The following is a 27,882-nucleotide window of genomic DNA, read 5'->3' on the forward strand; positions in this document are numbered from 1 at the left end:
TGCAACCTTTGCTTACGCTGCACTTACGCAACACTATCAAAGAAGTGATGTAACAAAGTATGAATGCGGCAAAAACTTGCCGTGGTTGAAAGGGGGTTAAACGAAGCTCGTCGAACTATAGCCCTGTTTTTGTTAGGGGCGAAGCACCTTTGGACCATCCGTGTACAGTGTTGCGCATGCGCGAGGAGCATTGGATTGGATTGGATTAAACTGTATCGGATTGGATTGGATTGGAATTGTATATATGTACACACGCGTTGTCACTCATTTACATGCGAGAGTTGGAAATGCCACGGGTAATGACGATCCCCAGTGCTTCGCCCACTCGTCATGATTCACTTCGTGGAGATGCGTGAATATTTCTTTTTTTGCGCCGACAGCACGGACGCTGCTCAGCATAGGCGGCGCTGTAGGCGCGAACGCGCTGTGAACTTGTATACAGCCAACGCCTCCTAGTATCATTTTATGTCACGCTCCCTTACTATTTCCCCCAATCCTCCTCTCCGTACCCTTTCCCTTGGAACGAGCAAGCGATTAGATGCTTTCACTGCGCAACCGCAGGATGAGCTGGCTTGACCTTGGGTGAGCTTGAAGGTTAGATCGACGCTACGAGGAAGGAGCCATTTTCTAGGTTGGTACGTAGCGTAATAGAGCTTTCGCTCTAAAAAAGCATCTGGGTATGACCAATCAAGTTCATCGATCCGCTCACAAATTGAGTCTCAAATAGCGTCTCCTATATTTAGCTTTATAGTGAAGTGTTGGGAGACTTTTTCAACAACAATGACTTGCGGGCGGACTGCCACGCACCTTATCGTTGTATTCTCTTCTAAAGAAATAAAGCATTCTCTCTCTCTCAGGCCTGCTTCAAATGAGGCCTATTTCAAGAATGAGACGTGTTTCAAAGATACGTGTGTTCACTTTATACTCACTGTATACCACGGACATCCCCATTTGCCGTTTTCTTTCAGGCGTCAGCAACTGAATGAAGCGTTGACGTAGGTAGCAAGGTTTTCTGGGTTTCGTCAAGCTGCTAGACTACAGCGTTTCACCCTCGAACTTTTAACTAGAAGTCTTAGTGACAGAAAATAAAACTGAATTGAATTGCTGCAACAAACGTCGGTGTAGCAACTGCAAAAAAGTCCGAAATTCCCGGTCATATAAATATATATATATATATATATATATATATATATATATATATATATATATATATATATATATATATATATATATATATATTCTATTTATATTGCCTCACAGCGGTTACAACCTTGATGGCAGTACGCCTTTCTTGTGTGTACTGAAATAAAGCCATTTGGTATTGTTATTTAGTTGCTTAACCTACTGCGCTAAAGATGTTTGCTTGCAACACGCTGGACTCAATGTCCAGCGGTCTTTTTTATATTGATTGATTCCTGCATACGCAGCGGCATGCATTGTAAACTGCCTCTGTTAGCATTCCTGATTATTATGTGGCGTGTTTGTGTCGGGCTGTGTCGTGTTAATAATAAATAAAAAATGGTATTGTGTAAATCCGGGGCCGTTAAGACTTCGCGAAGCTAACGGTGACAAAAGACCACTTCAGTTACGCTTACAGCTTTATAGAAAAAAAGCAACAACAACAAAAAACGCTCAGCGAGGCTTTCTTCAAAGTTACCTTCCCGTTAGCACATTCCCGTTAGCGCTGCGCAGCGTTATTGCTGAGAATGGCGCAAATGGCATGATCAAAGTGCTCAATTTACCGCCATTTGTTTTTATTTCGCCTCACTTCACATTTCGCAGAAACAGAGAAGTCGTGTGTCAACGATCAGAAACGAAGAACACAACGCCGTTCCGACCCGCACCGTTTCTTCAGATCTTGTCGAGCACAAAATGGCGCGCGGGTCACACCAACTGCAAGGGTACGGACAACGGGCGTCGAACAAGGAGCTTTGTTGTCGACTCGACATTTACGCGCGGCCTGCAAGTGATATTGTGCTCTTTAGCTCAGCGGTTCTGAATTATATCGCCAGGATGCACGACTCGTGAGTGTGAATCAGTGTCTGGGGAAGGGCGAGTTTTTTATCGTCTGTGCGCTGCCTGGCATTTCGCAAAGCAGCGCTTGTCAAGAGAACGCATAGAAGCGATGCGGCGGCCTCTGCGCTCATTGTTCGCTTGTTCGAGATGCGAAGAACACCTGTATACAGGCGCGCGTGGAGAATAGTGACTAGCCGCGCGCACGCTTAAGCCGCCGCAGGGCAGTCGAATGCTGAAAGTCGTGCTCTATGTACCGTTTTCATTGTGTAAGACTAAGATTCCAGCATGTTGCAGACTTCGCTGTGCATGCGCAAATCATCCAGTCGACTGCGCCAATTTCATGGCGCCGCTCGTACATGCCACCGTGCAGTCGCATATTAACATTCGTGCTCTACAGGCGCTATCATTATTTAAGATTTTATAAAACTCGGAGAGCGTGTAGTGAACTGTGTTGCGCATGCGCCGTTGAATCATCCCGTAGACTGCGCCGCTCGCACGGTACAGCTATAAAATGGCTGCTTTTACCTGTTAACACGAAAAAGTTAACAGGTATATGCAAGGCCTGGCTTATGGTCACTGCAAGTGGGACCAACAAACTACACACCAGGACGACTTTCTGCACTGCTTTCCTCAGAGACTACATGAGCAAGCCAATGCGCTCTTTATTAAATGCGACGATATTAGCGCTTTTTTTGCTTCATTCAGGTTTTTTGAGGCACTCTCTTATTAGCAACTTTCCCTGGAGGCATCAAGTACGCCATAGGCCACCGGCTTACGGGGTAGTTGCTGAAGACATTTGTAAACTTTCCCTCCTCGAAGCCCTCGTATGCGAAACCTATTATTTTCCTCGCCCACTACCCTTTTAAACAATTATAGTCCTCCCGGTGTGCTCAACGAGACGTTAAGTACCACCTCCAGGGAACTCTGAGCGTCAGAGGTTATATATATCCTCGTGCCGTGGCTAATACATGAACAAGGTGAGGTGGCGTCAGCAACATAAAATTTAATCAGCTTGGCCCTGAAAACCCGACACTCCTTAGCGTCTGCTAAATTCCACACGACACGTCATACTGGATCTTGTGCGGCGTACGTACTCACCCAGAGCGCACGTCGTGGACCTGGTGAATGCTAACGTTGGACGTGCTGCGAGGGGTACTCCGTAGGCGCAGCGATCAGTTTCTCCACTCGTAGCGCTTTGAAAGGTCGTACACATCGCACGCGCCTCTCAAGGTCTCGATTCCATCTCCGTCAAGCAGCAATTATTCGCGCGCTGTTGCACGCCGCTCGAATCGAAATTCGAAATACAGGTCGCGGCGGAAAATGAGTCATGCTCAAGTTTTTTCCTTTCGCTCGGTTTAGGCATGAAGGGCATTACTTCGACGGGAGCAACGTGAACGGCGGAATCGCACTGCTTGTTTATGGCACGATTAATGCTGTGTCATTGCTCTTTTTTCCTTCAGACGGCTGAGTGACGCCAGCCGTGTTGCCGTCACAACCAGTTCCATCCGGACGGCAGTTCTGAAGCAGCGAGTACACATGTTAACGAAAAAAATTCGTTCAGCACACGGCGTGCAGCGCTCGTTTTTGAACACTAACGCAGGGACTACATTAGCCTGTGGTTCGTGTGTTCTAGTCCTGCAGTTGAAGGACGCACTGGACGTGCCAAAGCAGCGATATAACCGAAGTATACCAATTTTTGGGCGGTTCCATTTCCCTCTTAGGTTCTAGGTGTGTACATTGTCATTTACATGCCAAATCGAACTGTTATGAGCTTGTTCCTCACACATTACAGAATTCAGTAATATTTGTTATTTTTTGTTTTTATCGTTCTTTGAATATTCAGAATGTTTGTGTTATACGTCTAGTTATCTCTTGTTCCTCTTCTGTGCTCGCAGTTTGCAAAATCCATTTCACTGCTTTGTACACTCCTGCCTTGGCAGCTAAAAGGCTGCTGGCAGTATTGACCAAATAAATAAATAAAATAAGCCTTATGGGCCTTAATTTTGAAGATAAAAAAAACATCATATAAAAGTTAAGGCTGTCATACAGAGGTGAGGGAAGAAGAGACATAGTTGCCGGGCTCGAAATCGCTGCCCTTGTCTGCCTGTGTGTGGGATTAGGAAACTTATCGGGATGTTTCTGGGACATTCACAGCTCCCAATGTGAACATCCGCATCACAAGCTGAAGTTATTGTTCAGCCATTTATTGTTCCAGCGGCGAGTCCACGGGTCCTTCACAGCTTCTAAACTGAATAACATTATGTCCTACGTTGATTGCCCAACCTGGCAATACTCGCCAGGGATGCCCCTGACCCCACGGCTACTAAGCTTAACATCCACATCATGTCCTAAAGTGAACGTCCAACCATGTGATGCTCGAGCGGGATGTCCCAGGGACCTTCACGGATCGCTTAACATCCACACCATGTCCTCAGATGGTTGTGCAACAATGTTTTTGCGAGATGTCCCTGGGGCCTTTGCAGTTCCTAACGGGGACATTCACACCATAACCTCCGGTGATTGTCCAACAAAGTTCTTGCGACATGTCCCCGAGAGATTTAGTTTCTAAGCTTAACATCCACATTATGTCCTACGTTGATTACCCAACCTTGTAATACTCGCCAGGGATGCCCCTGAAAACCCCACGGCTACTAAGCTTAACATCCACATCATGTCCTAAAGTGAACGTCCAACCACGTGATGCTCGAGCGGGATGTCCCAGGGACCTTCACGGATCGCTTAACATCCACATCATGTCCCCAGGTGGTGGTGCAACAATGTTTTTGCGAGATGTCCCTGGGGCCTTCGCAGTTCCTAACGGGAACATCCACACCATAACCTCCGGTGATTGTCCAACAATGTTCTTGCGACATGTCCCTGAGAGATTTACAGTTTCTAAGCTTAACATCCACATCATGTCCTCAGGTGGTGGTGCAACAATGTTTTTGCGAGATGTCCCTGGGGCATTCGCAGTTCCTAACCGGAACAATTACACCATAACCACGGTGATTGTCCAACAATGATCTTGCGACATGTCCCGGAGAGATAGATTTACAGTTTCTAAGCTTAACATCGACACCATGTCCTCGGGTGATTATCCAATCATTTAATGCGCTCGCACCTTGCGTGACGAAGTGCGCAGCTCAAACACCCTTTACCGGCCACCTCATGCTGTCGAATTGCCCTTGTTGAATTATGTAGCGCGCGATCGGCGGCGATTCCGCTTCCGCCGTTGCCGCGAGGCCAACTGTTGTCTCAGCTGCAGCCCAAGCGGAACAGCTGCCGAGGCGACAATGTTTCGCGCCACTAGATGCACCCGTCGCAGCGAGCAGCGATGCCTCGCAAAGCGCATCGCCAATGAGATCCAGTCCGCTGAGCAAGACGTCCGGACCGTGGCAGTAGCGGCGCTGGTAGACAAAGGACCCCCAGCACCGTCGTACTACGTACAGCGACGGGCGGTCCGGCATTAAGGGCACCCCTGCGCTAACCTTTTGCCGCGCTTGAATTATCAGCTGCGGGTAAGCAGTGTTACGGCGCTATTGCACAGCACCAGCGCGAAGACTGCATTGTTTTGCATAACGAGGCAGAATAACGATACCGTTATGCTGTGCGTTGCTGCAGTGATGTTCTTTCTTCCGTATTCTAGCCATTGTCTAAAGTGCGTATTACGTGTAACGTCATGTATTTGATTCGTTCTTAAGAGGACCTGTCCTTGATGACGAGTACGAGGCTAACTGATTGTTACTCTTTGCAGACTGAAAATAGTTCGAAAGGTGGTCGCCAGCAATAATTTATTCAGCAAACGGTTGCCCAGTGGTCGATACACGGATTACGTTCTCATCATTTTTTTTGTTCTGCATTTGGTTACGAGCTGCCAGTGTAGTGACTGCTTTTTGTGGTTAAAGGTGTTGTGCCACCAAATTTGTTGCTTGTGCATTCTTTGTTGCAAACGTTTTATAATTCGTTAGAAAGCATGATACATGCTCTCACACGCACATATTCTGAGTGAAAAATTTATTATCGCACGATTCATGTGAACAGGATTCGGTTTCGGTTTCTGGGCGCCGATTCAAGCAGTGACGTCAAAGTGTTGCGAGGAGGTTCTGCCACGGCGGCGCTGCGGTACGTTGCGACTTTACTGCGGCGTCTGCTCCCCCACATACGTGCTTCACCACGGAAGTAAACACGCCGACTCGTCACGTCAAGCCGCGACAGCTCCGACGCGGATTCTTTGTCTGCATCCTCGGATGCAGACAAATGTACACCATGGATTTGCAAACCATAAAAATGCTAAAAAAAACGCTCAAAAAAAAAAAAAAAAAAGCTGCCTCCGCCGCGAATCGAACCGGCAACGTTGACCGGATGGGCGGAACGCGCGAGACCACTGAGCCAGCGAACAAACGATTCCGCTCCGCGATATAGCCGGTGTACTAGATGGAGGCCCATCCTTGGAGTCGTACGTCGGTGTTTACTAGCTAGTTTACAGAATTCCTGGCTTGTAAACTCACATTTTTTAAATAGCGCTTGCGCAGCAAGGTTCCGCGAAGCCCCCGCGACAGCTTATCGCCATCAACTCTGCTCTTCTGCGAAAGCGCTCGCAAAAATAAGTGTGCCCGGCTGCGACTGCGATTTTGCACTGAAGGGATAGTGCTTGCCGTACTTTGGTTTTACGTTTTACGTTAAAAACCTTTGCCGATACTGATCCCTTATTACCCAAATTACCCTACGTAACTGTTCTTCTGCACGAAACTGACCTTATATTTTCTACAGGCGAGCCGATCGCACACGCATTCCGGGGTAGCGGCGTCGCCGAAGAGCACGGCCGAAGCGTCGAACGCCAAAATACGGATCGCATTAGCGCTAGTGTTGAGTTGTATGGGCTTCATGGAACTTACTGAGTTTATTACCCTCCAGAAACTAACAAAATAGAGCCGCGTTCATTGCGGCACGAATGTTGTCGGGGCGCAGTTTTCGCTTCTCGGTCGATTGACGACGCGTCGTGCGACCAGTCAGGCGACCGGTTTTGTTGGCGTCTTCGGTCGGCGAGTCAGTCACACTACGGCGACTTTCCATCGGCCGACGTGTTTGTGTCGCCGTCGGCGTGGTGTGACAACGCGGTCAGTTGGCCGATGTTTTAACGACTCGTCGGCGTCGCCGTCGTATCGGTATAGTGTGTCGATACGACCAAGCGACCAAACAAACTGTGGTAACTGGAGTTCACGTTCACGTCGCTCGAGTCGCTAGCGTTGTATGACGTCACAAACTTTGCTGCGCTGGCAATACACTGACGTCATGGTTAGTGGCGCTAGCGATGGGTCCCGATTTCCAGAAGAGCATTTAGGTAATTTTTAGAAGCGAATTAAAATATATATTAAGCGCTTGCTGTACCCAGCACTTCGTGTTGAGGGTCGTTGCATGCAGAGGAAGCCTACAGCAGGCTTTTTACAGACTTAAAATTTGGTGGCACAACACCTTTAATCTCGCTTCGTTTGAGAAGGGGTTTTGCCCGCCAACCAAACCTGGAGCCACAAGACTCCGTAGCATCAGCCGCAAATGGTGATTCCCCAATCTTGCTTCAACAGTCCCCTTAACTCCCCAATCTTAGATACGCCACAATTTTTGAATTTGTTTCGAAAGCAACTTTGCCAGACTGCCAATTCAAGGTTGCAGAAGTACCTCTAACGCAGGCGGCTACAGACAGAGTTCGTGGCATTCCCAGAAGGGCAATGGCAGGCCTTCGGGGCTATGAAGACACCGGCCCAACATTATGGACTGAAGGAATTTTCAGCAAACATTGTTACATTTGACTGTACTCACCATGGACTCGTTACAGAGACCCACTTTATGAAGTGTTCCGTGTTATTTGTCCTTAACTGCACAGCACTCATCTAGCCCAAGTGAATCATCTTTTGCCTCTGCCCCCTTTAAATGATGCGCTTTTTAAATCATTCCTCTTCTCTTTTCAGCTCTCCCGGCATGGTTCTTAATGAGGTACAATGTTAATGGTCGCCACTATGCACTGATTGCAAGTGTGGTTGCTTGGAACTCAGAAGTCACTTATTCTTAAGCACAAAAAAATAAATAATGCTTCTGGCAACACCGTTTCCTAGCGCCTTCGCGTCATTTTCAACTATCACATTTTTCTACGCAGTTAAAAGTACACAGCTGTACCCTCATTTTTCGATTAGGCAGATATGGCACCCCTGCATCTATTTTCCCACTGACTTATAAAGCCGGAATGAAGATCTTGTATGTGCAACAGCGCATAAGTAACGAGTTTCAGGCCTCGTCTCTCCGTCCGTATTTTTCAAATCTACGGGGGTTGCAGATCCTGCGTTCAAGGCTATCTGCACTGCTGTGTCGTGTCAGCACCCAGTGACCATCGTGACGCATGCATCTTCAGTCAGTGGGTGATGACCCCACGTTGTGAAAGAAATGTCACAAGACACACAATGGTTTAATAACTTAAACATCTTGTATTTGTCTCTCTCATTAAGTTCTCTTGACACACACGCACACAGGCAGGTAAGAACAAAATCTCTTCAGAGTACACAGTCTCATTTTTTTGTTGTTTTGAAGTTGGTCACACAATTTTTTTTTGTGTTGTCACACATCATTTGACAGTGTTCTAAGCAAACTGACAGAGGCACAAGCACAAAGACGGTGAAAAGGGGGAAAAAATGGCAATGGCAGAGAAGCTAACAATATAAAGCATTTGAGTTCTCTTGTTGCTATTGTACAAAATATATATGTATTTATAGGTATGTATTATATATATTTATTCTCCATCAAACTGCAACTGCAGTTAAGGCCACTTGGAAAATTGGGCACGTAAGATCAAGACTGGGAGTAGTGAAACAGCCGGGTCGATAGGAGGCGCACAGGGACTGTGCCACCGCAGGACGCCACAGGTCGCTCACTGAGGGCTCTGTGAGAGGCACTGTGACCACTTGAGTCACAAATTCAACTGAACAAGAATGCTGCGGCATCCCTACGATCAAGAAGTGGACAATGCTCGCGAGGAGGGTATAACAAACCGGACTGTGCCACAAAGAACGCACTGTTGGTCCTTGTACATCAATTACTATCATCCCCTGAAAGCACAACTGTACAGAATGGAGTAAGAACATGTGGTGGGTGTAGTCTGGAAAAGCTTTACAAAACTCTTCCGCTAGTGTGGTCCATTGAAACGTCAAAGGCACTTCGGTAGATAAATCGACGACAAGCGTTGGAAGGCAAGAAAAGGAAGGGCCCCCCGGTACGTAGGAAACACAAATTTGGTGGGGAGTGTTGATCAATACCCCTGCAGTTCCTCTGTCCCAGGCACTTTCCAGACAGTGAAATCCAATTAAAGTCAGTCAATGAAAGTCAGAACACCAGGGGTCGGGATAGATGAACTGAACTGTGGACACCAATACCCGAAACACAATCTATATGCTTGCTTTGAACACTGCCATAAAGAACGGAGGACAAGGAAAGAAGGTGTGAGACAAGCCAATGACTCACTGGCCTGGTTCACACGAAACAAGTGTACAAAAATAAGCCACGATGGCAAGCTGTCTATTTGCATCCTCAGTGCAGGAGAGAAATAACCCTGCCACAAGATGTAGGCACAATGCCATTTCTAGCTTAGAATGGAAAGATGGAAAACCAAAGGCGCTTTGGAGGGGGGAGGAGCAGTCAGGGAAAAGACATCCATGGAATGGCTCGTATAAGGATCACTGGCCACCTCATCACAGGTTGTATGCTTTGCTTAAGACATCAAATTTCAATGCTTAATTTGTCACAAAGGACATTTAACTGCTGGACCATGTGGTAGGGATTGTAGAAGACGGGGTGTATTGTGGCTATCACAATAAGTCATTGAACGGGCAAGTTACTTGTTTGTTTTTTTAAGGATACGAACGTGCCTAATTTCACCTTTTCACTTCAAATTACCCTGAAAGAGCAAGTGCACTTTCTGTTTTGCTTTTGAGATCCCCCGCTGCTGTATCAATATACAGCGGCACTGCAGACCAGCATAGTGCCAGCAGCATTTTTTTGACCATTGTCCATACCTCTGCCTACTCGTAAAAAATTTTTTTACCGTGAATGCTGTTATTCATCGCAGTGGAACTTTTTGGTCAATTTTTATGCCCTCGGGTTAATTACAGAAAAAAAGGCTGAATAATTTGAACATGCTATGTTCACACTAACCGTTCATTTGTGTTGGCTGTTTCCGGTACTGTTTAAGAACTATCTCGCTTCAATGCAGCAAAGATAACACCAGCTAAAATGCGATACCACAATTTCTGACGGTTTCCAGATGTCAAAGAATGCACTGAAAAGTCGCAAGGTGAATTTACATATTCGGTTAAACGTGCTTGCTCGCCGGTTAACGACGTTCCAGAAAACACCATGATCAAAGTGGCTGGGCTCAGATAAGGCACTGACATAATCATAAGTATGCCTATTTACAGAGTGTTGGAAAGGCTTTGTAAGAGCTCTGGCTGCAACTAGTAGCACTGGAGAAGCACAAGGTCAGTCTGCAAGCCAGAAATACAACTTCGAAAAGATCTGCCTCCAATTTTCTAACACCAGTCTTCCATTCACAGCGAAGCTACAGCTAGGGGGTCCAGCAAAAGTGAGAACTGTAGTTTCAAAGGTAGTACCTGCTTGTTTATTAACACTAAGTGATAACTAAATTTTCAACACTTGAACGATTACAAACAACTAAAGAATTCCATCACAGGGAACAAAAATTTACTCTGAAGCATGATCAGCAGCCTTAGACACCGTTAAGATGTGCAGGAATTCCTAACTACTATTCACGGCCGCATGGAAAGGAATTTCTCACTGTAAAACGGTGGAGAGCTCACCCAAGTAGCAATCAGAAGTGACAGATAAAAGAAAAGAGCACTTGAAGAAGCTGGGTTAGGTAGGCCCACTTGTGATCGCGCGCATTACCAGAGCTGAGATCTTGTACTGTGTACTTCGTCAGTTTGTGTGTGTCTCTACTTTGAACAATGTGTAGCTGTCCTGCTTAATAACCTAATCTACTATGCTAGTTAAATAACGACTTGCGATGGTGGGGGGAAAAACGAGACGGATGAACGCGACAATTCGTGAAGTAAGGCACTAGGATAGCCACACTGGTTTTCTCTGCTGGAGTTTGCAATACATGATTAACGGGTCGCCCCTTCAACCAATCACATGTGAAAATCTGTCTGGTCCTCCCAAGCCTTGTGAAGGCAGGGTACAGAAAACGTGGCCATCCGCATGATAAGTTACACTAAATCTGACGCCATCCACCCTCTATGGGGGGGTTCTCAGCGTACCCTTGTTGAATCTGAAGGCGATTGAAAAATAATTACGCACTATTTGAATGCTGTTCGTGAACGGCTTTCTCAAAAGGTCCCGCCTTTACATTTGAGCACACAAACAAGTGTGCAACCTAAAGTGTACAAGTAACACTTTACTGCTTGTTTCCGTCATGAAAACAAACACTGAATTCGAATTGAACCATTTAACCAGGGAAGCACTTGAGAGTCAACATCATTCTGCCACACGATTTGGGAGATATAAGGTGACACGTGCCACGCGTGGCACATCAGTGGTGTGTGCCATTGCAAACTCAACGAAGTGAAGAGAGAAACTGCTCGCATCTAGCGATTTGCGGGACCAATGCCCTCGAAAGTGAACTGAATAAGAAAATATAGCGGGCAACGTGGCCTCGACGTCAATAAATAAATTAAATTCTCATTAAATACAAAAGTACAGCAATAATTCACTTGAAAGAGTCAAAGGACGACAGCAGCTTTAGAAAAAAAGTGAAACATGGGGCGCTGCAGGCTGAATGACCTCGAGGGCAATTGATTCCTTGAACGTGGACCAATGTGCTGACCGCAGTGAAGGAATTGCGAAGCTGGGGAACACTGGATGAAAGACAATCCAATCCAAGGTAAGTTTTTATCCAATTTGCCTGCCCTGAAGAATGTTAAATGAAGAAAAAAAAAATTCTGAACGGTGGTTTGTACCCAAAGGAAGAGACAAAAACAGCACAAAGTTTGCGGAACTTTGAGAACTCTAGTCCGATGCCAAAGCTTTCTGTTTCTGTAACTGCTTATTTACAAAGGATAAAACTGGAAGAGGCAGAATGCAGCTCATGCATCGCAGCTTGAGTACGGTAACGAATTAACAAGGTCGGAAAGAAATAACAGAAACTGCAGTTTTCAATGCCACGGTACGAAAGGCAAAAAACAGAAAGAAGAAAAAATCCACCAGCTGACTGCGACGTGTCACTTTTTCGCTTTCCGACAGGAATCGATGACATAGTGTACAATGCAAAATATAATAATAATAATAATAATTAATATAATAATATTATAATTATTAAATCAAATAAATACGACAGATACGGGAAGAATCAAAAAGAAGAACACAAGCACACTTAATAATCTTCTGTAAAAAAAAAAAAAGTAGCACACAACAGTAAAAGAGAGTTTGTAAGCCTATCTTTTACCCATACGACATACATAAAAAGGCACAAGCGGTGATGCTGGGCCCCAAACGTAAGCTTTTTTTTTTCTTGTCTTAAATAATGAAGGTACAACAAACTAAAGACCAAACTGCACATGAAGAATTTAGAAAAAATAAAGTGTAACAAAATGATCTGGCACACAAAACCCCCACGCGGTGCACCCAAAGCTCAAGAACAGATAACTGAAAGTGTTGCCACACTTTTATATAAAAAGACAAGCCCGCGCCACCTTTTACGGGTAAGGAATGGTACGAGAAAACGCAAAACCGAGTCAATCTGACAAGATCCAAACAAAGTTGCTGCATAAGCAGGGAACAGTGCAACAGCATTACAAAAAAAAAAAAAAAAAAGTTTTCTTGAGTCTCTATGGTTACAGTTTGAAAGCAAGTGTAACAAAATGTGCAGCTAGGCTATATTATGGCAAACATGTATTGGACTATAGAAGCACGATCGACATTTGTTGCTCCTTTTTTTTTCTGTCGCTCTCTTCTTGGTCTCTCGAGTTTTCTCTATTCATTTTTTTTTCACTTCCAACCCTAGTAAGTTTAGGGAGCTTGGTCCTCAGGACTTGAGCGGTGTGCCATTAAATATTTGTAATAATAATAAAATTATTAGCATACACGCAACACACACGATAAACACAGCAATGGCAGGCCTGGTCCCATGCTGCCGCACCAAAATGCCCAAACTTAAAAGAAAGCCTGTGACCCCAGCTGGCCGGTATTGGAACGTTTGCTTCGTGTCAGTCTGAATGGACACAACAGCTTAAGAAGTGCTCGCCAAATCAACACCACTATGACTTGAGTGTACAATGAACAATTAAATGCTTTCACATGACGCCCAGCCGGGACACACAACTCAAGCCACGAACTGCCAAGACGCCGCCGCCGGTCGGGGTTTGGTGAAGATACGGGCACGGGACGCATGAGCACAAATAAATAAGTGAGGACATCTTCGACAAATGCTTTCGATCCGAAAAGCACGCTAAAAGACAGCATCGAGGGGGGGAGGTCTAAAACACAGGCAACGGCAGGCCGTGCAGGATTCCTCACGCACAGGCCAGCTAGGAACCCCCTAATAAAGACAGCGTTAAGTTATCGTTGAAAGTGATCGATGGACAATGACTGCATGTGCGAAGTTAGGATCCCTGATTGCGTATCAGTGCTCTCTGTACATGATTTTTTTTCCCCTTCAATGTTAGGTGCGAGATTGTGATTATTTATTCCCTCCGCTTGGAGGACGTATTGGCAGCTCAGGCTCATTGACTACTACTGTGTGTAGCACGTGTGAATGGTGGGACAGGCATGGTAACCAGGTTATAATAGAGGGGGAAAAAAAAAAAGGGAGGGGTTTCTGGAGGGTTTCGTACGAGGCAGCAACAACATCTGCTCGGTCACCACCACGAAGCTCGTCAGCATCACCATTTAGGGAAAACAAAACATCGAAGAAGAAATTACGCTCGAACGCGAGAGCTGTAGCATCATGGTCGTACTAGGAAAGCCGTTTTCGTTTGTTCTTTCCCTCTTGCTTTCTCGTCGTACCTGTCGCCGGTCGTGACCGCTGCACGTCGCGTTCGTCGGCCCGCCGCTCAGTCGGAATCCCTGGCGTTGGCGAGCCGGTTGAATATGGGCAGCCTCGAAAGCGGCGAGCTGCAGGAGGCGGGGGCCGGTGATCCGCCGCCGTTGACGCTCATCGTGTCCAGCTCGGACCCGAGCGAGTCGACCGGCGACGGCGGACCCTCGACGATGCCGGCGCGGTGGGCGCCGAGCGCGAGCGCTGTCGGTGGGAACTGGAACGCACTCTCGGCCCCGGGCAGTGAGAGCGCCGTGAACGGAGACATAGCCGAAGCCAGAGCCGGCTGCGAGCCTCCGAAGCCGTGGTGGTAGCCGAGCGGAGACGAGACGGCGGACGAAGCAGACGACGCCTGGGCCGCCAGGTTAGGGTTAACCCCCTTGAGCGGGTTGGCGGCTACGAGCGCGGCGAAGTCTTGCGAGAAGGAGAAGGCTGTGTTTGAAGTCGAGTTTGGCGTGAAGCTCCCGCCGAACGGATCGTCGTACAGCGGGCTCGACGGCGGCGACAGCTCTCCCGCCGAGCCGAGGCTTCCGAAGCTGCCCACGGAGAGGGCCTTGGGACGATTGGACTGCTGGGCCGGGGAGGCAACCGGCTGGCCGTTGTGGTTCAGGTTGCTGAGTAGGCTCTTGCGCGACTCGTCAGAGTTGTGGATGAAGTGGCAGCGGGGCCCGTAGGGGCAGAAGCCCGTCGTGTGGAAGGTGCGGCACAGCTCGGTCTTGTACTTGGGGTGCCTGGCGAGCGTGCGCAGCTCGTGGCCTCCGTGCGCGAACTGGCACTTGTCGCCGTACTTGCAGGTGCCGCTCTCTTCGAACGGCCGGCACAGCTCGGTCTTGTAGCGGCTCGAGTTCTGCGCCGCCACGGCCGCCGCCGGGGGGCTCGTCGGCGCGGCGATGGCCGCCGTCGTCGGGGACGGCGCCGTCACGGGTCCGCCGCCCAGCGAGGCCCTTCGGTCGACGGGCTCGCTGTAGCTCCGGTCCAGCTTCCGGTGGTCCGGGTTACGGGCCGCGCCGACCAGCGCGCCCACGGCGGTCACAATGTTGCCGGCGGCGTTCACGGCGGGCCCCCCCTGCACGGGGATCCGGCCCTGGCACGGCTTGGGCGACGTGGTCTGCGTCCTCAGCACGACCGGGGTCACCGATGATGTGGACCGCCGCAGCGGGGGCATGCTGTGGTGGTGCATCCCGTGGCCCGTCACGTTGGCCACGGCAGAGGTGGACGAGTGACGCCGTGGCTCGAGGATCTGTTGCGGGCCCGCGCGGGACGCCGCGAAGTTGCCGCCGTTCTGCGCAGAGCAAAGAAAAGGAAACATACACGACACCGTTAGTACTCGAAACGTGTCAGCTCGCTATGTAAACGATTCGGGAAGAAAGAACAATCATCACTCAGTAAGCAGTACCATTCCGGCTAAAAAATGTCACACCAAACTTAAACATTACCAAGCCGTGTCGTCATGTTCGACGACAGTCATCGCATTTCACGAGAACACAACCGCGGTATTCGACACAAGTATTCCCAGCCAACATTGGTAAATCGCGATCGCTGCAAAAGATCAAAAAAAAAAAAAAAAACCCTAGAACTAAAAAACTTAAAACACCACGTTGTAAGGCTCGCCGCATTGCGGGCGGTATTACACAAGTTTAAAAATGCACGTGCGTATGCGGACCGCACGAGTAAGTTTGAACCTTTTTCACGTGGCGCGTCCCAACCTGAGATTGGCACGTGAAAAAAGAACGACATTTTCGCGATCACGTGTGCGCATCCACGGCCAACCAACAATGTCCTGGCGCGAACAATATTTCTGTGCTGCTGTAATGTACCTTACACCCCCGTTTAGTCGAATGTGACGAATTGTTTATATCGTAATGTCACCTCAATTATGCACTATCGACGACATTATCAGCGAGAACACCATCACAGCAAACGGAACTCCATTCGCCCACAAAACTCGCTGGCGGTGCAGACAACTCCACCGGACCGCGCGCCTCCAGACGGAGCGGCAACGCATTATCGCAGAGAATACTTTCACTAAACTACCGCTACCTCCAACAGGTCGTACCCAAAGAAAAAAAAAAACAAAGGATGGCGGGAAAAGCGGAGCGAACGACAACACTACAAACAAAAATACATCCTCCGAAAAACAAAATTAAACCGGGACAACGAGAAGACCATCGCTAATGGTCCGCAACCAACTATAACTAGAAGCGTTCGAGGAAGAAAAGCTGTGCAGGCAGGCCGGGCTCGAAGCAAAAGCTGCCCCCCTCCGGCGCTCCGAGTGCACGTGGAAAGCGGTTCGACCAAAAAGAAAAAAAACGAGAAGAAGCAAGACGACAACGTGCACGGCCCGCTCGGAAAAGAAGCAAAAAGAAGGCAGCAGCGTCGAGAAAATGAGCTCACGGCGCTCCTAGGAGGGCAATCCTGACCCACTTGCGCGACGTGGTAGTAAGGCGTCCGACGCACGAGCGCGCGTGAGACCTAAAATTGGGATTGAACGCGTCGACTGCTCCGAAAGGGATGAACGTCCTCAGCGAGGCCGGCAGAAGGCCGAAAGAAAAGAACAGGGCGGCCGGCCCCCTCGTTACAGCCGAACGAGAGCGGCCGGTGTCCGAAAGTTGGGGGCGAACCTCGGGAGAGAAGTTTGACCTGCCTGGCAGGCTGGGGGCGTCCGCAGAACGTCACAGGCGCTTTGACGGCACCCTAAAAATCAAAACGCGAACGAAGATCTGCTCGTTGGTCCCATCAACGCGATGCTATCGGTCTTCATGCGGGCACGTTATAGTTCGTAACCAAATCAAGCGCTGTATTGGGTGCAACGAATCCTACTCCTTCTCACAAGCTTTTTGATACGCGGGAAAGACGTGAAGAGGGTACGTCCTAATCCTTGATTCCATCCCTGCAACAGGCATTGCTGTGCGTGTTTATGTAATGTAAGGCGCTACGATGGTTATTTGAAGCTCTTCGGCGCTAGCATTGTAAATTGTTTTTGCAATTTGGAGGAGTACTTAGCGCGGCACTTTTTCCCTAGGCACTGTAGTGGCACAACGTCGAAAAGCATAGGCCGAAAGCATTGCAGGGGTTTTTTTCAAGAGCGTTGCCGTTACTACGTCACCGTAAACATAACTTGTACAGCGACGAAAACAAGGTACCTATCTTTATTTAGTATTTCGCCTTCATCACTAACAGTACTCTTACGTTAATGAATTCAACCCAAACAACTGTTTTCCAGTGTCTTCGTGCCACCACATCGTCCGCCCTCTTGAACTCGAAAAAAATTATTCCAGGGAACTTGCTTGTAATAACAACCACATCGTAAAAACATACACCACGAGTGGCGAGAACGTGCGTTTCGCATTTAAAACGCGGCGCAAATCCTAGTCAAAACATGCTTCAAAAAGTTTCCGACAAGCGTTGCGCGTTAGAATGCTATAGTAGACCTCTGAGTGTAGGTTTACAATTTGAACACAAGAATCATAACACCTCCCCCACTCCTCGACGCAAAAACAGCGCCCAGCTGACGCTTGCTTCAGCTAGAATAAACTATACACTAAAACTAACAGCCACAACAGAAACGTTTATTTAAAGATACCCACCGCACTGCGCGCAAAAGCTGAAGCCATCGCTGGCCTTATGCAGCGGAGATACTTCTATCCGATCTAGTACTCGTAAATTGTACCGGGCGCTATCGAGGTGCATTTTTGGTCGGTCCGGGCCCTTCGTGCCCGACCAAAAACGCACCTGGCCGGACCCAAGGAGGTTTGCGAGACAATGCTCCCCGAAAGCTCAATTAAGTTAGGCGGGTTTACCGCTTCTTCGTATTTTAGCTAGAACGCCAACGTTTGCACCACAATCGAAACCCAAATTTCAGCGGCTCTGATTCTGTTTTGCGCGAATGTGGCGATGTGAAGCAGCGCAGAATACGGGCGACGAGTGAGTGCAGCCTGACAAACATACGCGCTCCATCACTAAAGCTTCGAAAACAAACCAGGCAAAACATCATCTCGGGTGAAAGATATCCTCCACTCGCGCACACGCACCACAGTTCAGACAGCGCCAGCCGCGCTCTCCGAGGGCCAAGACTTTTCCCCTCCAGAGCTTCGCCGATCAAGTGGGGGGGCCGCGAAAAACCAGTTCTCCGATACGCGCTCGCAGTCCTAGAAATGTCGCACTTTCATCGGGGCCACGAGAGACGGCACGTCTATCGGCCGGCTTATTATAGGCCGACGAAAAAAAAAAGACAGAACAACGCAATAAAAAGAAGCGCGCGGGCAACATTGAGCAGCGCTAGCAGGAAGACGACAGCAGCGGCCCGCAGAACGAAAGCTGCTGCTGCGTACACGTCACACGCCGAGAAGGCGGCAGCCATGGCGGGAAGCTGCTTCGTTTCCTTTTCGCATGGCCTCAATGACTACGCAGCTGCTGCTGCGGGAAAAAGGATTCGCGTCTCGCTCGACGTGGGCTTCGAGAGCGGAGCGGAAAGTTTGCCGCGGCTGCTTCTCGTACATGAAGGCCCAACCCACGGGCGCAGACGATGCGACAACGCGCGCTATTCTGCGAGAAGAGAAAGACCTTGACGCGTCGTCCGTCCTGCGCGCCGAAACGACCGAGCCGCGTTCCGTCTCTCTCGAACGGCCGTGCCAACGCATGTGTTTGCTGTACGCGCCAAGCAAGCAAGCCCCGTTAGTAACTCACGGTCGCCGTTATTTCGCCTGTCCACAACAGTTCAGAGCAGTCTGTTACAAATTCTTGTGGGAAAAACAAAGTGAGGAGGTCAGCGAAACTGCTGAGCGTACCAATCGAAACACATTCGCGGTTCTTGGGGCATACCATAGTGTAGTAAAGTCTGTAGAACGCTTGTCTATAACAGCGATTTCAACTTCAACTAGTTACACCTGAAAACTGCCGAGACATACTCTTAGAAACATGTTGGAGACGAAAGAGGTTGGTTAAGTAAGACTTTCGAGCGCAGCCGCCGCGGTGGCTCAGTGGCTAAGGCGTTTCGCTGCTGAGCACGAGGTCGCGGGCTCGATTCCCGGCCGCTTTTCTGATGGATGCGAAAAGCAGACACGCCCGTGTGCACGAGATTTCGGCGCACGTGAAAGATCCCCAGGTGGTCCAAATTAATCCGGAGCCCTCCACTACGGCGCGCCTCATCGCCCGCGTTGCGTCGGCGCGTTAAACCCTACAATTATCCAGACTTCCGAACGCCGCAGTAGTTTTCTTCAAATCCCGCTCGGGCGAGGTAGGAGAAAAGTTGAAAGTACGAAAGCAGTGTTGATGATGATGTGGCTATGCCGTTTGTATCGGTTGGGCGCGAGCTTTGCACCCTAGCCGTCCTACCGGCGAAGCAACGCCACCTGTTGCATTCGCAGCGTTCTGTAGATCCGCAGAACTAACCCCAAGTCACATCGAGGTCTTGAATGCGAGCACTCGTTTTCCGTCCTCCAGAACTCTGGAAAACTGCGTGACGAACGCATGTGATCGGCTATAGTGACGAAACACGAACAATTGTACGTCATGACTCACGACGCATTGTCAGCATTCCTGTATAGTCGGAGAAGAACTGTTCCGAAATATCCGCGCACTATTCTTCGTCTTCGAGAACTTCGGAAAACTGTCTGACGAACATAACTGATCGGCTAGTGACGAACACGAACGAGGTACGTCACAACGCATTGTCGGGATTCTTGTCTGCGTAGAAGTGTTCCCCCCAGGGATCCGTCTTAGTAAGAGAACGGAATGAAGTCGCAAAAAAAAAAAAAAAAAAGAAACGCGAACGCCTCGCTTCTGTACTTTTCCAACAGAAATCCTAGCGGTAGGAAAAATATTTTCCTTCGTTATTCACCTTCGTTACCACCAGGGGCTACACATATACAACCCCAAAAGAAAACCAAACACAAGGGCAACGCCAGCCGAGGTTAACTATGCAAACCAATACTTTCGCGGAAGCTTAATGATGTCGTTAAGGGTTCGGGACTTGCTAAAATAAACACCGGTAATTCTGTAGAAGCACCCACGTATTTTTGTATTCTCACTGCCGCCAAAGCGAGGCACCAACAAGCGGTACATAACGAACACCTTAAGTTCCGGCCATAGTTGCACCAAGAAATTCTAACCTTCAAGAACTGCGTACAGTACAGGATTTCTCTAACAACGTGGACGACGAACCCTCACACGCGCCATATCTTCGTGGCACCTAAACACGTACACGATCGAATAGCTCTTCGAAGCGAGCTCTGCTGACACGAGGAGCAACAAATAGAACAAGGAGGTATTTTTCTTTTGTGGCGGGGACAAAAGTCGAGGCTTCGAGCTCGCGAGGAATGTTCGAGAAGTCGGAAAAGTTCAGAGCGCGACGCGAGAGAGGACGGACGAGGGTGCAGGTGGCTGCGGCGGGGACGCAGATAGCAACAGGTGGGTCGCGGAATAAACCATGCCGAAACTCTCTACCTGCCGCTGCATTCACACAGACCACACGCGAGAATCGATATAGTCGATGTTTTACGACGGTATTGCTTGTTCCTCCAGTCAAAGGCGAAACAGATTGCCTGCCTCGCCGACTTGAAATACGCACTTGGCCTCGCATTTACAAAGAATCGCACGCGAACACCGAGCGCGCCAACTTCGAAAATGAAATGACGTGAAAAGGAAAAACATTCCCAGAGCTATCGGCGTTTAAAGCGACGGCAAACGAGTTGTTAACGACGTCAGGGGAGGTATTGAGAACGAAAACGGTCGACGCGTTGTTGGCGCCAAATCGAAGAAAAACCACGTTTTCGGCCGCCTACCTTATACATAGCCGTGGCGCCGTAGTCGCTGAAGAATGAGGTAACCATCGCTGCACTCATGACGACAACGTCGGCCGCTCTGCGTCGACGATCACCGCACTGTGACGAGGTAGTCCGCGGACGGTACGGCAGCTAGCAGGTTCGTCCGCGCGGCGCGAGCACACACAACTCCACTCCGCTTCGCTGCCAGGGTAAAAAGCGCCGTTTCCTCGACCAGGGGAAAGGTGGTGCGAGAGGTTCGTCGTTTTCGTCGTGCGCCGCACAAAGCCAGCTCCAGCGACCACCGTGTACACACAACGACACACTCCGTCGATGGGCACTCCGCTGCACACACTCGCGTCCGTAGCCGCTGAAAGCCAGCCGCGCGCTGGAGCGAGTTTTCTCGACCGCCCGACAACGTAGCCAACTTTTCAATGTGGCGTCCGCCGCGTGACGTCACGGCGCCGTGTGGGCGGAGCTTCGGACGCGCGCCGACCAATGGGAGGAGCGCGGCGAAAATTCGCCCGTGCCCTCTCCCTCCCATGTACACCGCTCTCCCACCCTACCCTACCCTCTTGGTTTTTTCTTCTCCGCGACTCTTCCCGGCAACGCGTTGCGCTGCGTGCCTTTGGAGGGCTAGAGAAGGGCAAACCGCTCCTTTCTTTTTCCAGCTACGTCACCGCGCGCCTCGGAGCCAAAGCCTACGGCGGCCGCCCCGTCTACGCGCGGGCTCGTACACAAAAAATAAAAAAGCTACCCCAACAAACGGAATAATTAAAGGACAAGTAGCTCTACGCACCCTGCTCAATCTCAAGCGGGCCAGGAAAGAAAAACACGCAGAGAGCAGCGCTTCGCGAGGAGGAGGAACAGAAAACGAAAACCACCGCCGCCATGATGGAGTCTTCTTGTGCACGGACGACGCGATGATAACAACCGCGAAGCAAAGACGCAGCGCAAAGACGACGCGAGAACTTTTTTTTTTTTGTTTTTTGTCCACGGGTTTTTCTTTCTGTTTTTCTTTTGGCGCCCACCCTTGACGCATTCGTTCTCTCGCCAGCTTCGACGGGGTCCGCAGGGCGGGGATTCTGTAGCAATCTATAAAATGGTCGCTCGGTGTGTATGTTCGGTCATTCGCAATTTTAGTTCGCGAACCTGCTTTTCAGCGCACGATACTCCCCTCCTCTCCATACCTTCTCCCCGGACCCTTGGCGCGCTGCTGTTATTTCCAAACGCCGAAGCGCGGAAGACGGGCTTTGCAGTGGCGTCAAGTGGTTTGACTCACTCTGGCGCCCAAGCGACGCTGATGTTTGTGAAGCCGCTCCCCCGTTTGTGTTTACGTCAGTCCTATTCGCCTTTGTTGTGGGCACGGCTCTTCCGTCGTTTGCGAGTACGGAAATCAACACTTGTTTTTTGTTCCTCGTTTCTCGTTTTCACCGCCCGTTAGCAAGGAGCGCAGTTGGAAAGCTTGTCACCGCGCATTTTCCGCGGTCAAATTCGTAAAAACGATTTATTCAACCCGTTCTACATGGTGCGAATTTGCCTGCGAGTCCGGAGTTTCGGCGCCGCTCATGTAGCAATACGATGAATGTTTGTTGCTGCCGAAGCGACGAAAGTAGGTCGTTTCGCCGCACGAAAGGCGCCGCAGCTACGAATTTGCAGCAAAGTTCGCACCGTGTAGAGCGGTCCAGAGACGGTGCGAATATTCGCCAATATTCAGAGTATGCCAGCCGGTAGACCGCTTTCGGAAGCATTTTGCTGGTGCAAACAGTTTAGAACGTGGTGTTTGAAAGATTTCACGAGCCGTTTACGGCGTGTGCAGGGCTAGGAAATGCACCGTGTAAATAATTCGCTTTGAAATAAGTAATGCGGTGACTGAGGTTCCCCTAAAATTTCCTGGGATAACTTACGTCTGCTTACGTGCTTTGGCTACGCTTATCACACTTCTCTACCGTCAGATCTTGCTAGCGTCTTTTTCTTCGCCTTCGTTTCTTCGTATTTTAGCGCGAATTATTATTTCGACGGGCAGACTGTCAACTTTACGCCACAGCTTCCCTATAGAATCAGAGCTCTCCGTGGTTTGCGTGCGCTTGTTCTACTTGCGTGCCGTTACGTTCACCTGGCGTCAACGCAGCACGGCACCCGGCTCCTACTATGGAGACGCTAGTTCAAGCCTCATACGAGCTCAAGAAGTGTTTTAAAGCGAAATCTGTCTTAATGGGACCGATGGCGTCCTGTCACAAAACTAATGCATTTCCCCATAGACCAGTTGGGCGACCAAAAAGCTCTGATAGGATCTCTAGACACACGGCGCGTGCGTGAAACCGGGCTTCCATTGTGTCAAAACGGTCACTTGAAAATCGCGAAAAACGAAACGGTTCTAGATAGGACAATACACGCATCGATGATGACGGAGGAGCACAGTTGTATATACCTTTATCTCATAAACCACGTATCAACATACATTTAAATTGTTCGTTGGTGGGTTTACTTGAGCGCGAGAAATCGTCGCATGGGTTCGTTCTTCGTTTGCGATATGGGACTTTGAAGGTTTGATGATCGACTGAACGCGCTTTTAGCGAAGGTTGGACGCACTTTTGAGCTCCTCTCAACTTTCTGTAAGACGGGACGGTAGAGTTTTTTAATTTACTCTTTAGAGCCGCGGACATTTCCAGTTATCAAAATGGGGCACTTAAAGATTTCGCATTAAAAAATGACCACGTCCTGGACATCGCCACTCGCACAGTTCATTCGCGGTGACGACTGCAACCACCTCAGCTTAACGCCGGCTGGCATTCGAGGCAAAACGACCCAGTTGTTGAATCTAAGAATTTTAAAAAGAAGAGGTCCGAGTGTGGAACCTTGAGGTACCCCTAATGTCATCGCGAAAGGCCGGGAGGAGACGCCCTCATAACAAACACAATTAGACCTGCCTTCTGCAATAACGTGAAACCTGGGGAGGGGCGAAGCATGCAGTGTATAAGTGTATCCTTGGCGTTTTTGCCCACGGAGATGAAACCATTGGGGGGTGCAATACAGCTTTGTTGTGAAAGTCGCTTGTCTTTGAAGCACGAAGCTCTCTACCGCGAGGCGTAAACGAGTTTCCCGGTGTTTTAGTACCGTGACTACATACATGAGAAGACGATTACGACGACGACAGGAGACGCCAACATCCCCAGCCTCTAAGGAGCTCCGCCCCTAAAATCCTGAACTAGTTTACCAAATGTTAAACTTGATTTGTACGGAATGATTCGGGGGATGCCTCGATACGCGCGTTGCGTAAAACGGTTATTAAAGCACGCACAAAAGTCAGGCGGGACGTACGCGAAATGTTAACAGCGCAAACCGCCAACTGTCAGAAGGCGAAACAGAACACAAAACGCTTTTATGGAATATACACACAGGAAAAGCTGGGGAGACAGAATATGTCAATATGGCCACCTACCGGCGTCGTCTTGTCCATGTTTTTGTAATCACAACTGGAGGGTATTTAACGCAAGATTCAGGATGCAAAGGCAGCTGGCCGTTTTATTACGTTGTTTACATGGAGACACGAAGCACCTGTGCCTTCAAAAACGTTCTTTTTATGCTAAAAGCGTAAACATTAGCTTTTGAAAGAGCAAATTCGCACTTGGTAGAGCGATGTTCGGAGCGGTATCTAAAAAACGGCCGAGCAACAGTACTGCTACTTTCAGCCACCCCTCTTCAAACTAGGGATTACGGTACAAAGTACAGGAGACCGGAAAAGTTTAGCGCAAGTATGTCCCAAAGAGGTATTGCAGAAATTTTTCGGAGTATTTCAGACTCCTCGGCGATTGGATGCGTGGAACGAGGATATGATTTCTGATTGATGGTTCGATGCTGCAAACTAACGCATATGGCTTTGAGCTGGGTTGTTCCCAAGTCTTTCTAGGATGATTCTCACCGGTAGCCTAGTTGGTATCGCACCAGACCGGTATTCCGCAGACGGCGTGGGGTCGGGTCCCACCAACGAGCGCGTTTTTCTCTACTCTTTTTTCTCTATTTTTCAGACAATTCAAAAACTACATCTGTTTCAAGAAAAAAAAAAAGACATCACATTTTCCCCTTTGCCTTCCGTGGCGTTCTTGATTGCTGGCCCCTATTTCTGTATGTATGTACGTACGTATGCGTACGCACGTACGTACTATCGGCGTCAAATGAAACGCGAACACGAAAATATGAACCTGAACACACAAATAGCGCGATTTTTTTCCATGCAAGCCAAAATGACGCGCTGATTAGTTACAAAAATAAAGTTGGGAAAAGTGGATTTCCAAACATACCAATATCATGTCATTATATTCAATTTTGCACGTTCTGGTTCATATTTTCGTGTTCGCGTTTCATTTGACGCCGATAGTACGTACGTATGTATGTAGGTATGTTTATGTGAGAATGCATGTGTGTAAGTATGTATGCATGTATGCGTGTATGTATGTATGCATGCATGCATGCATGCATGCATGTATGTATGTATGTATGTATGTATGTATGTATGTATGTATGTATGTATGTATGTATGTATGTATGTATGTATGTATGGGGAATAGCCTCCTGCGCCATGGCGCATGGTGGTGTGCACCTCGACCTTGAAGCCGAAAACCGTTGAGCAAACAATTTTACGCCCCACACGCCAATCCAAGCAACCACTTCCCCTTGTCATTTGATCCGACAGCTAGGGAGATAGGATCAACCGTGCTACTTTAAAAAAAATGGTTCCAGACGACGCGTTCTTATCCTTCGAATACCGAGAGGGAATTATCGCACCGTTTATTTCCGGCCATTTCCGGCGACGGGAGTTCATTTCCCTCGACGTCGTCGTTTCGAAGACAACGACGAGTAGCGAAGAAAACACCGCGCTAAACGAAAGCCAGATGATGAGTCGTCCGTCGAAGCAAGAAGGGACGACGGGAAACCAGCCGTTGAATGCGCCGAAGGTCACACTGTCCGTGTCGGCGGCTAAAAGCCCCCTTCCGACAAGAAGGGGATCGTAGAATTCTGGGGGCGGCGCAGATTACCTCCGGAAATGACCACCGCCAACCACGCGGTTAGTTCGAAGGGACACAACGTACTTGCTTCCTGCTAAAATGAAAGACAGCCGCAGCCACCCACTCTCTCACCGGAAGTCGGCGAATCTCCGCGGCATTGGAAGGACCACCGTCACCTCCCAGATAAGACAGCCTCGACACCTCCCATTCCCTACTTTCTTTCTCATGCCCGAGCTCGCCTCGGTCGCACACTCCTTAAGCGTTACGTTGAGTCAAAATTTCGGCCATACGAATTCTTGTCACTGGTGGTGCTGTGGAGGTGACCACACCACAAGCAGGCCGTCTAACCTAGAGGGTGCCGGCTGGAGAACACGCAAACGACGATGTTCATTACGATCACGAGGGGATGCCGTGTCCACGTGCGTGCCTGGGTGCGTGCCCGTTTCCGCGTTTCCTACAACATCCAAACAGACTTTTGGTATTAATTAAAGTAAAAAAAAAGTATGGGGGGGGGGGGGAGGAACCGGGGGAAGGTCTAACTTGACCATGAGGTTTAGAGGAAGCAACGGCGTATGAAGTATCTCAATACACCACCGTCAGCGTGATATCAAAGTGTTGTACTCTTAGTTTATTTATTTACTCAGCTTCGAACGACATAAAAGTCAGCAAACGCTGCGCGCCTCAGCACAGGAGATTATTACCAAGAATAATATGAAGCGCTAAACTTTCTCTCGCGAGCAGAGGCTTCCGTTCTGTGGCATAAATTATTACCAAATTTACACGTCGTTGTACCTACTACACTGTATTTCAAGTACCTTGATATCAGCGTGTATTCTAACCATCGTTACTAGAAATAACAGAACGACAAAATACAAAGTAAACGAACAAATAAATATACACATGGAGGAGGAGTCGATAGAATCTGTTATTTGAACGGGAACATTTTTCCTTCACTCGGCTTCGAGCGTTATTTTTCTGGGACCTTTTCTTCCTGGGCCATTTTTACCTACCCCTGGTCGAACAGACGGCAAAGAAATTTCCTGCTCCGGGAAAAAAAAAAAAAAAAAAAAAAAAAAAAAAAAAAAAAAAAAAAAAAACCCGGAGAAAACCTAACCACACAACGCCTTTCTTGACGAATTGGTTCAAGCGAAACTTACATACAAGGAAAGACTAACGTGAAAAAAAAAGCACACACACACACACACACACACACACACACACGTGCGCCCGTTGTAATGCCGCCTCTCCTCCCGAGTAACCCATAATGATGACGTCACACAGCTGCAATAAATGACGTGCACTCGAAGCAGTTAAACATACCTAACAATACCGCCTCCCCTGTGGTGTAACAAGTAACGATGACGTCATACGGCTACGCTAAATGACATGCAGCCAGTGCGGTTACACACACATTACAATACCGCCTCTCCTGCGGTGTAACAAGTAATGATGACGTCACACGGCTGCAATAAATGACGTGCAGTCGAAGCAGTTAAACACACATTATAATGCCGCCTCTCCTGCGGTATAACAAGTAATGATGACGTCACACGGCTATGATAGATGACGTCCTGTCAAAGCAGTTGGCTCAAGCAGCGCGCGATTCTGATCCGCGGGTTAAGTCTCGGTGGTGACAGCACTACCCGACAGCGCTACTTTCCAGCATGCCGGATAATGGATATTGTTTTGTGTAGCCAAAATAATCCAGTTTTCCAAGAAAGCCGACTAACCTGAAACGACCCTTAAACAAACTTGCGCGATATTTCAACGCTTTAGTGTACCCTAGCTTCGTAAACAATGCCCCAGGTTTAGTTAAAGTTTTATTTTAAAGAAGCAAGAACGAAAACGTACGGTTTAACACGGAAGCGCGTAACAAAATTTCATTTGTAACCGTTCAAGGCGAAACATTACTTTGTACTTCAAATAAAATTTTTGACACTCGTTGATACAGTTTGCAGACGCCGGATAGGAACTTCGTTTTTTCTTTTTTTATTCGGGTTCGTGAGTG

The 27,882-nt window shown here is 48.6% G+C and overlaps 1 protein-coding gene and 1 long non-coding RNA gene across 3 annotated transcripts in view; one reads left to right on the top strand and one right to left on the bottom strand.

The window, feature by feature from the left end:
* The first annotated feature begins 4,062 nt into the window (after positions 1-4,062).
* LOC144143524 (uncharacterized) lies at positions 4,063-8,799 on the top strand. The gene is made up of 2 exons (XR_013317116.1): positions 4,063-5,534; positions 7,983-8,799. It is a non-coding gene; the product is annotated as an uncharacterized LOC144143524 (long non-coding RNA).
* Positions 8,473-27,882, bottom strand: part of LOC144143522 (mRNA decay activator protein ZFP36L1-like) — a 100,223-nt gene continuing 80,813 nt past the window's right edge. Inside the window, exons 1-2 of one of the 2 annotated variants that reach the window (XM_077675300.1) lie at positions 20,890-21,297; positions 8,473-15,389 (exon numbers count right to left, since the gene is read on the bottom strand). In XM_077675300.1, the coding sequence (XP_077531426.1) occupies positions 14,124-15,389; positions 20,890-20,949 (1,326 nt within the window). In that variant the 5' untranslated portion in view covers positions 20,950-21,297 and the 3' untranslated portion in view covers positions 8,473-14,123. Of the gene's footprint in view, positions 15,390-20,889; positions 21,298-27,882 lie in introns of those variants that run through there. The other variant, XM_077675301.1, reaches the window with a different exon arrangement.

Source organism: Haemaphysalis longicornis, unplaced genomic scaffold (genome assembly GCF_048455015.1).
Source record: "Haemaphysalis longicornis isolate Haplotype H1 unplaced genomic scaffold, Haemaphysalis longicornis Haplotype H1 scaffold_6, whole genome shotgun sequence".
Classification (NCBI taxonomy): Eukaryota; Metazoa; Arthropoda; class Arachnida; order Ixodida; family Ixodidae; genus Haemaphysalis; species Haemaphysalis longicornis.